Below are 10,691 nucleotides of genomic sequence, written 5' to 3'. Positions count from 1 at the left end.
TCATCGCAATTCATTTCTGTATATCTACTCATACAACCATCACTCAAACACACCCAGGCACAGGTCTGTCTTCCCGCAGCTTTTACCCTCTAAGAGGGTAAGAAGATGCCTTAATTGTGCTGTCTTAGGTTAGTCTTTAAGGACATTCTGAACTTGGGTGCTTTACACTCACTCTTGATGCAAGTAGAAAATTATATAAATGGCTGTTGTTGCAGCACACTTTGCCAACGTATTGCAAACCATGTGCTACCATTAAAAAAGAATTTAAATTATTCATCTTCCATGCCATTTAATGAAGTCCTTAACAGACACGATGGTGTCTGTCAAATGTGTTTTTAAAAATTTTATTCTAAAAAAAGCCTCAAAGAAGATGATGGTGTACTGTTCTGGATAAACAAACAAATGTCACAAAAGTCACCCAGAACACGAATAAATGAACACTTTAACACTCTGTGGTTGCAACTGCTACTGCAGAAGACATATATTTAAGGATGGCAACATTTTATCTTTCTAGCTGTTTTTTACCTAGAGGATCACAGGGCAGTACTTTCCATTTTCTTATACCCCTATTAGACCCCTAAGGTCTTTGAGACACCAAGTGTAGATTTTCCTTTGTTTCCTCTACTGACTTCAGTATACACTTGGAAACATGATAAAGATGCAAGTACAGTTTAAAAATGTATATTTTGTTACAGCTGCTAAAGGAATGCTAATTTCAACACTCCACAGGCCAGCTGAACATCTGCTGCCAACAACACACAGCAAAGTGGGCATCCTGGCCACCCTGAAAATAGAAAGGCATGAGAGCACGTGCATCTATAAACAGAGAAAGAGATGATCAAAGAAATCAAAACATTGTTGACCTTATATACTTTCTGTATTCTAAAATTTACATGAGAAATAAGGCTGCCTCAGAGTACCTCAAAAGCGTATGTAAAATTGAACATTGCTCTAGAGATGTGGAATGGGGACAGAGGAGAGAGGGAAGGAAAGGGGAAGGGAAAGAGAAAGGGAAAGGGAAGGCAAAGGCAAAAGGAAAGGGGAAGGGAAGGGAAGGGAAGGGAAGGGAAGGGAAGGGAAGGGAAGGGAAGGGAAGGGAAGGGAAGGGAAGGGAAGGGAAGGGAAGGGAAGGGAAGGGAAGGGAAGGGAAGGGAAGGGTGCTGCTCCTGCCACACTGGTAGGAACGACAGGTGCTGCTCTTCTGGAGGACCGTTCCTTCTTGGAAGCCATTGCCCTCAAACCATTCTGTGCTGGCAGCAGCAGCAGCAAACGTGGCTTTCTCAGAAACACAGGAGAGGTCCCTGGTTGTCTGCAGCCCACAGCAGCCTGCTGTGCCTGGAGTGATTCCAGCAAAGACAAAGCAACAGGAAGCAAATGAAAAACAGAAAACCCAAATGTTGTAGTACAAGCTTCAGTGGGCTCTTGCAGAGTTAACGTGCTTTGTGACCATTAAAGAGACTTCACAAACATTTCAAGGGGAAAAATAAAAACCCACATTTCACACTCTTTAATTCAGTGTAGAACTCGATAGGCCTTACATAAGTTTTTAGACATTTTCCCATTTTCAGTCTCCTTAACAGGCCATGTTCACTGATTGACTCCCGACCAAAGCAGCGTGGGGGGCAGGTTGCTGCCACGGTGCCCACACAGCCCGGCCGCCCCGGCAGGACGGCGGGACCAGCCGCCACGGCTGTCCCTGCAGCCCGCGGCTCGGTGCCAGGCGCCAGCCGGAGCCCGGGGACGGCGCTGGCCCGGTGTTTGCCTGCGAATCACCAGTAACCACCTGTGACAACCGCGTAGCGCTGCGGGAGGAGCCGCCAGCCGCGGGCACGGCGGCGCTCACTGGCCTCAGCCCCACCGGGAGGAGGAGGAGGAGGCGAGGCCGGGCCGCGGTGCCGCAGCGCTGCCCGCCTCCGCCGCGCCTCGCCTCGCCCCATCGCCGTGCCTCAGGCGTGCGGCGGGGCTCGCCCTCCCACCGGTGACTCCCTTACGGAGGGGAAACTTCGGGCAGCTCCCGCGGCGCTGCGGCGGACGGAGGGCGGGGCTGCCAGGCGGCGGGGCCGGCGGGCAGGGGCCGGCGGGCAGGGGCCGGCGGGCAGGGGCTGTCCCCTCACACGCAGCGGGTGGCAGGGGCTGTGCTGCACCGCGCCGCCGCGTTCGCGCCTTCCCGCCCCTGCGCCATGCGCGCGCACCGCCCCCTCCTCCCCCTGCCCCCGCGCTACCGAGCCGCTGCCGAGCCTCCGTGTCACGTGACCTCCTTGCCCTCCTCGGCAGCCAATGGGCGGTGCGCCCTGGGGCCTTTATAAGGCAGCGCGGCGGCCGCGGGCGTGAGGCGCTTGCGGCGGCCGTTGGGGAGTGGATCGGCTGGGTGTGGGTCTTGGGCCACTAGGTCTACCGAGCCGCTTCCCTGTTCCGCCCGGGGGGCCGGGCTGAGCCGTCCGGGAAGGGGCCAGGTCTGTGCCTGCGCGGCCTGGGGCGGAGGGGTCGTGCCGGAGGCGGGCGGCTGGGGAGGGGCGGCCATGTCGGGGCCGTGCGGCGCCTGAGGGAGTAGCGGTCTCCGCCACGACGCCCGGCGCTGGCGGGCGGGCGCTGCCCGCGGGGAGCGGGAGTGGCGCCTCGCCTGTGCCGGAACGAGAGCGGCGGGGGTTCGGCGCCCTGCGGGTGTGGGCGCTGCCTGCTGAGCTCCCCGGGCGCGCCGCCGCGGGGCTGGCTCGCTCCTATCGCCGGGCAGGCGGCGGCGGCGGCTCCGGGCGGGCTGGGTGCGTGTGTGCGTATCGTCCTCTCTCTGTCGTCCCCCTCCGTGTCGGAGCTCTCCGTCTCTTCTAACAAACTCTCTGCCTTGCTTCTTCCCCCGCCCCCCGGGCTTCTGCTTTGTGGATGTTGGCGGCTTCTTGTTGTGACAGGAGAATGTGTGTGTGTCCTGGGCCCAGGCGGATCGGTACGTATCTCGCACCGGTACTCGCTGGAGCGCTGGGTTTGGGGGTCGGATGGGACCCGGGGAAGGGGCTGCCAGGCTGAGACCCGGCCAGAGGGAAGAATTAGCGGTTCCGCTGGTGTTGAATGTTTCTTGTTCCTCCTCCCCCCGTCTTCGTCCTCTCCAACAGGCTTATTCGTTCAGCTCTGTCAAGTGTCTGAAGGGCACCTGGGGTGCTTTTACCTGAAGCTGTGAGTGTCTTTGGCATAGGTGTTTTGGAGGAACCTGTCTGTGCAGCATCAATTTGCCTTAATAAATGCTTATTATAACTCCACTATTAAGACAAGGGGTAGTATTTCTTCCATGTTATCAGTGTAGTACTACAAAAACCATAAATTGGCCATCTGACTCATTATTGGCTGTATTATATTTGTAGCCTGAAAATTAACATTTGTACTCTGTTCTGAGCTTGAGAGGTATTTAATACTGGCTTGATTCTAATCTCTTGACAAATCTTGGTTGGATTTTAAAATTTCCACTTAATCTCTTTTCCTTCTCTTTCATGTCTTGATCATCCATAAAAAACTTGGGATCTTAAAGTAATTATTTAAGGGCTAGCTGGGATGTCTGGTTATATTTGGGGCATCCATGTTGTGAGGATAAATGGGAGAGATTTAGGATGATTTCACTAAAGGTTGGCAAACTTGGAATTACTCTCCTACTTGATCATCTAGGATTTGTTAAATCTGTTATGTGAAACAGACTGATATCTTAAGCTGACATGGATATACTGTAAATGATACAGGCCATGGTAATTTTGAGGTTTACTGCTTGGATTTCATGTAATATTTCATAAACTAACAATTAAAAATCAGCAAAATATCCTCTGATAGCACTGCAGAGCTGCTGTAACAGCAGTAAGTTTGTATTTTTGCTTCATCATGGATCAACAGCAAAACCGTCAGAACAGTTGTTGTGGCACCACATATGGGTCAACAATAAACATGAATGCTTAGCATTGATTCAGTTGGAGTCTAATGGGAGACCAGTGTTGAACCTGAGGTGCTGCTGTAGACCAGGCATATCTGAAGAACCTTGAGGTTACTGGTCTGTAAGCAGAATTTTTGCTTTTAATTTCTCACTTGGAGAAATATGCATAACTGTTACCAAAATAGCTCCTTTATAATAGCGTAGCAAGTAGATTTTAAAATCTGTATTTGGAGCTAGTTTGCTTCTGTCATGCTGTGTGCATGTGAAGCCTGGGCTGAAGAAATAGATTTTTCTGGGAAGAAAATGGCTAACATAAATTTAGTCTGTATCTGGAAGTTAAGGCCAGTACACTGCTGCTGAGTGTCTCTGTACAGCTGGCTATGGTCCATAAGACTACAATCAGAGCTCCTCCTGGTAGCTGAACAACAGAAAACTGGCCAGTTCAGTCTTCATAGCTGCCAATGGGAGGCCTGGGAGAGGTCAGTAGACAAGAATATTGGGCAGTGTAAGTCTAGACTGGCAGTCACTCATTTGTGGAGAGTGAAGATGTGATGCTAGGAAGCTGGTGGAATGGTAGGACATTAATTCTACTTTGCTTTCAGCACTTTGTATTTTGTAATAAACAGGCTTCACTGCTGGTTACTCAAGGAGATCAAGCAAGCTTGGAGGGAAGAATGTGACTTGCTTCCCTCCCTTGCACCACAGAGAGTGGTGTGAAGCTTCACAGATTTCCAGACACATCTCAGCTGATTTAGGTGATCAGAATCCATGGAAAGCTCACAGAATAGAGTGGTGACAGAACACTATTCTTCCTGTGTTGCATGATCCTTGAAATTGAATATTGGGCCGTACTGCATGTTTTATATGGGCTGTGCCTCATCTGAAATACTAGTATGCCTGCTTGACTAGAAATAATCTATTTAGTAACACAAGTATCTAGCACAACACAACAATACTCGGTTTTTCAGTAGAGTAATTAAATCTGAGATACAGTGGTGCTGACAGACTAGTGCTTATTACTGCAGTAAGTTTTCTGTAGTTTGTAGTAGTCTTTTCTAGGAAGAAGCTTTTATGATGAAACTTGATCATAAAAGATGGAAAGAGAACTGAATTTCCCTTAATTGTGTGTGCTTTGTACAAGGACACAGTTTTTCCACTATGGAACTGTTTTCTCAAGTATAACATTTTTAAAGACTTCCTGGTACTGAGGCATAGTGAATAAGGTGTTTAAGAGGCACTTGCAGTAATGTTGGCGTTGGGTATGTCAATGTGGACAAGGAAGAGTATGTTAGAATAATCTTTGTTCAGAGGAATGAAAAATAAGGGAAGTTTTGAGATGTGGCAAAAAAAGTAGTAGAGTACTTTGCTTGGATACTTAATTTAGTAGTTTATTTTAACACTCAGCTAGCTTTAGACTATTGTGCAGAACTCTGTTCTAGTTGTGGAATCAAATGCATGTAGACCTTCAGCTGAGTAGCTTTTAAAGGCAATTTATAATCCGACAACTTACTGGGGTAGATGAGCTGCTGGTAGGAGAGATGCATCTGCATTTTGCTTCTTGTATTTTTCTGATATGCTAGAAAATTGCTGCATAGACTGCTGTGGCTTTTTTGTATATGTACACCATAGTGTCATACAAGTTTGAAGTTTTGTATGTGAAAGGAGGGAGAAGAAACAAAACCAGCTACTAACTTGTGATTGCTTAAAGAGTATTTGCTGTCTATGACCTACTGCTTGCTTTTATTGTCTAAACCATCTTCATCTTGAATACAGTTGTATATCATCTCAAAGTTGTCTCTTGAGTCTTACTGTTGAAGGGATTATCTCTTCTTCAGCCTTGCAGAAAGACAGTTTTCCTTTCTGTGTGCCATGTCTGGCTCTGTCAGCTGAGAAATTAGCAGGAGAACAAATATCCATAACAGTCTTGTACGAGGTGGCATTACGGTAGAGTGCCGCATGCTAACTCCTAAATTCTGTTCAAAGCTGCATTGTCTGCCTGGAAGATGTTTTCACTTTCTGCCTGCTATCTGACTTGGGTATAACAGCTGAACTATCTTAAGTATGATTTAGCTTTTTTGTTATAGCCCAATGGAGTGTCAATGAACAAGAACCTCTTAAAGCCTTTTCTTAAGACCTGTGAAGCTATGAACTCCATATTGTTAGAGTCTGTAAGTTTCTTGACACAGGGTTCTGGGGAAAAACAATACATCTGTTAGCTATCCCTCTAAGAATAGTTGTTCTCTTGTCTTTCAGCAATTCCAGTCCGGAGCTCCAGGCTACCATTGTTGTCTGATGCCATGCCAGCACCAGCTCATCTGTTTCCATTGATTCGTAACTGTGAGATTAGCAGAATATGCAGTACTGTGTGCTACTGCCACCATAAACATCTGTGTTGTTTGTCATCTCATTTTGCTCACAGTCACTTCAGATGTGCACCTCAGAAGAAATTTGCAGCCCTTTGTAGGCCGAAAGAGAACTTTAATCACTTTATTCATGCGAGGGATTACACTTCCACACCACAGAGATTTTACCTCACTCCTCCACAGGTCAACAGCATTCTGAAGGCAAATGAATACAGTTTCAAAGTCCCAGAATTTGATGGTAAAAATGTAAGTTCTGTCCTTGGCTTCGATAGCAACCAGTTGCCTGCTAATGCTCCGATAGAAGACCGGAGGAGTGCTGCCACTTGCTTACAGACAAGAGGGATGCTTCTGGGTGTGTTTGATGGCCATGCAGGTTGTGCTTGTGCTCAAGCTGTCAGTGAAAGACTGTTTTACTACATTGCTGTATCTTTATTACCTCATGAGACTTTACTTGAAATAGAAAATGCTGTTGAAAGTGGCAGAGCTCTGTTGCCCATTTTGCAGTGGCACAAGCATCCCAATGATTATTTTAGCAAAGAAGCTTCCAAGCTTTACTTCAATAGTCTAAGAACTTACTGGCAGGAGCTCATTGATCTCAACAGTGGAGAGACTACTGATGTGAAAGAAGCTTTAGTTAATGCATTTAAGAGGCTTGATAATGATATTTCTTTGGAAGCTCAAGTAGGAGATCCAAATTCTTTTCTCAACTACCTAGTACTGCGAGTAGCATTTTCTGGTGCCACGGCCTGTGTGGCCCATGTGGATGGTGTTGACTTGCATATTGCAAACACAGGTGACAGTAGGGCAGTGCTTGGGGTTCAGGAAGAAGATGGATCTTGGTCTGCAGTTAATCTGTCTTATGACCACAATGCACAAAATGAACATGAAGTGAAACGTGTGAGAAAGGAGCATCCAAAGTCTGAAGAAAAAAATGTCGTGAAACAAGACCGTCTCTTGGGTCTCCTGATGCCTTTCAGAGCTTTTGGTGATGTGAAGTTTAAATGGAGTATTGATCTACAGAAGAGAGTAATAGAATCAGGCCCAGATCAGCTGAATGACAATGAATATACAAAGTTTATTCCTCCAAACTATCACACTCCCCCATACCTCACAGCTGAGCCAGAAGTCATACATCACAAATTACGGCCGCAGGATAAGTTTCTGGTTTTGGCCACAGACGGGCTGTGGGAGACAATGCACAGGCAAGATGTGGCTAGAATTGTAGGGGAGTACCTCACTGGTGTTCACCACCAACAGCCAATAGCTGTTGGTGGCTATAAGGTAACTTTGGGACAGATGCATGGTCTCTTAGCAGAAAGAAGAGCACGAATCTCTTCAGTATTTGAAGATCAGAATGCAGCAACTCACCTGATACGTCATGCAGTGGGTAACAATGAGTTTGGCACTGTGGATCATGATCGACTGTCCAAGATGCTTAGTCTTCCAGAAGAGCTGGCTCGAATGTATAGAGATGACATTACAATTATTGTGGTGCAGTTCAACTCGCATGTCATAGGTGCATGTCAAAATGGGGAACTGTGAATTTGAGATGTTGAACTAGTTACCAAAGTTACAACAATGGCCAGTATGAGCAGCAAATAAAAAATAACCACCCAACAATAAAACTCAAAAAACCCCTTAGCAAACAAATGGATCGCCTGCTAGATTCAGCATGTCTATTGTTCCTGCCTTCCTCCAGAGCTCTAAATATGTGGGAAGTACTGTTGACTTAATACAAGCTTGAAGAGGATGTCACAGCTTGGGAAAAGAGGTTTTTGTAATAACGTTGCACTATTGATTTCATGCTGCTAGAACAATGCCTTGAATTTGGGAGACTTGGATGAGGGAGAGAGGACAAGGAATTTAACCATCAGAGATCCGGCTGTTCAAGAAACAAAGCCAGTTTAAACATCTGTACATATCTACACATTATCTTAAATGATGAGTTAAAAGAAGTATTGTCCAATTCTTACAGGGCTAATTCTTGCAAAACAGATATGGTTATTTGTGAATATACTGTCTGCTGTTTCTTCTAAGCAGAAGGTCACTTTAACCGAGTAAGTCTTCAGTATAACAAAGTTGTCTTGCTTTCATATAGACAATGTCATTCATGTAAGGGTATTTGTCTAAGTGTTGACTTTCAATGCAGATCTAAGCCATAATCAATACCTGAGACTCTGTTACAGCTTAACCATATCTTATGCACAGTAGCTTCTAAACTAATTGTGCATTAATAGTTTCTCAGCTGTGGGTTTCTGCACAACTTGTAGGGCAATAATATGTTATAACATGCAGTAAGATACCAGATAACTTTCTGGAGGATTTCAGTTTGCAATATGAAGAAGCTTCCAGACTTCTCAAAGTCAGTGTTGTTGGTCAAGACTGTGTTTACTTTGCTAAAGGTTATGTCCTTCATGGACTCTACCCCTACCTGGTGTTATTTACCTGGTGAATAAATTTTCACCTCAAAAAGCTGAGGAACTCATTACTAACCTCTTTGTGGCTTTGTAATTTGCACTCGTTTTCACTTTGGCTGTATCAAATAGTCACATATTGGATGTCTTGCACTTGAACTCATATTTGTAAGTCAGGGTAAAAACTACAAGTTACAAAAAAATTAGAGTACGGCTTGCAAATAGCATTTTAGTTGGGAAACTAGCTGGCATGCATGTGTATGTTTAATGACTTTTTCTAGCAACTTCTTTATTAGCAGTTCTGTGTTTCTGGACATCTGGTGTATGCATGTTCTTATAGTCAAAAATGCTGTCCCAGAGAAATCTCAGAAACTGGTCTCTCTGGCTTGTAATTGTTGAATTGGAACTTAAAGATTGGCTGTAACTTGTGTGCCTAAAGTTGCTGGGCTTGTAACTCTAAAAAGTAGGGAATGACAACTAATTTATTGGTCATCATTGCATCTGTTTTAGGTATGTACCATCATTTACAGATTTATTTTAACCTGCATTTAAGTTTAAAAACTTGAATGCTGGCTGAAGTACCAGTCCTTCATGACTGAGAGAACACAGGTAACTTGATTCCTGTGTTGTAGAGAACAATGATATGTCAGCATATTTCAATTTACCAAGGTGTTTCAGTAAAATACCTCCCTAGCCTTCATCATAGAAAATTAGAGCAGTGCTTTAAAAACCTAGCTTGGTTAATGGAGTAATGTGGCATTTTCTACTAAATACAAATATTGCTAGTTAATGCTACTGTTACATATGATAACACCTAGTTTAAACGGTGAACCTGTGGTATAGTAAGCATTGGCTACTCAAACTCACAACTGCTATGCGTGCTTAGTGGCCTGCAGCTTTAATATGTGTTTCTTAAATATCAGGATCACTGTTGCTGTAAGGTTAATGGTATCAAAGTTCACATTCAAGATGTGCCTAACCCTTCTTTATTTGAAGGGAAAAGGGGAACTCTACAATGCTTAGACAAGTACTGGCTGTTGACATTGTTTCTGTATGTTGTGTTTTGGTGACTGTCATTAGCTAGGTCAATAGACTTTGTTCTCTCATTCAAATACAGCATGTATCTAAGCTGTTGCAGTATTCAACTTTCTACTTTTTTTTTTTTTTTACTGTTAAAGCTCCATTACATGTATTGACGTATTTAACCTGTGATTGATATGGATTGGGTACATGTCATAGCTAGAAGAAAAGAACATTGGTCCCATGGATATAACTTTTATGGAGGAAATGCTGCTTTTTGTAGTAAAGATGCATATGTATAGGGTCAGACAAAATATGTATTGCTTGGAGACTTGCTCAGTATGTATGCAGTGAACAGAAGCAGCAAAACTGCCTGCCAAACAGGTGATCTGAACAAACATCTTCTAACAGATTCCAATAAAATGATCAATTATGCAGAAATCCATGTGTGTTGGATTGATATAGAATGTGATAGCTCTTCTGCTAGGGTTGAAACTTAGGGATTAGTTGTGTTTCAAGAATGCGTTCTGTTGTGTAGTCCCTGTTATGAATGGACCAGATGGCCAGACAAAGCAAAGTATAAATGGAAACAGACTGAAAATTGGACTTGAGAGCTGTTAAATGCCACCACGCAGCTGGGAGCCCCATCAGGCACGCTGGTGCTGCCGCCCCTCGGCAGCAGAGCTCAGATCTTGCTGTTGGTATTGTTCCGCATGTCCCAGTTCCCAGCATCTCATGATTAACTTTACGGACAGTGCTGCAGATAAACCAGCATAATTTGAGATCATAATGCTGTGGGCTGTACCCTATACAGGGCAATACATCTCACAAACAATTTAAATAATTGCAAATAATCTAAAATATTTATGTGGAGAATAAAATGGTATAAGAATTAATTGATGGTAAACTAAATTGAAACAGCTTGCCTGCTACAGGCAGAGGACATGTTCTGTTAGCAGTGTCTGCCAAACTTGTTGCATTGCAGAAAGT

The 10,691-nt window shown here is 44.8% G+C and overlaps 1 protein-coding gene across 2 annotated transcripts; it reads left to right on the top strand.

The window, feature by feature from the left end:
- Nucleotides 1-2,342: 2,342 nt before the first annotated feature.
- Nucleotides 2,343-10,122, top strand: PDP1 (pyruvate dehydrogenase phosphatase catalytic subunit 1). Of its 2 annotated transcripts, XM_080339927.1 has the most exons (3): nucleotides 2,346-2,453; nucleotides 5,989-6,072; nucleotides 6,158-10,122. In XM_080339927.1, the coding sequence occupies exon 3, from the start codon at nucleotides 6,202-6,204 to the stop codon at nucleotides 7,807-7,809; it is 1,608 nt and encodes a 535-aa protein (XP_080196053.1). In that variant the 5' UTR covers nucleotides 2,346-2,453; nucleotides 5,989-6,072; nucleotides 6,158-6,201; the 3' UTR covers nucleotides 7,810-10,122. The 2 variants fall into 2 exon arrangements, with proteins under 2 accessions (XP_080196052.1, XP_080196053.1); XM_080339926.1 differs by lacking the exon at nucleotides 5,989-6,072 and having other exon boundaries at nucleotides 2,343-2,453.
- The last annotated feature ends 569 nt before the right edge of the window (nucleotides 10,123-10,691 follow it).

Source organism: Nesoenas mayeri (genome assembly GCF_963082525.1).
Source record: "Nesoenas mayeri genome assembly, chromosome: 2".
Taxonomy (NCBI): Eukaryota; Metazoa; Chordata; class Aves; order Columbiformes; family Columbidae; genus Nesoenas; species Nesoenas mayeri.
This window is presented reverse-complemented; position numbering and strand designations above follow the sequence as displayed.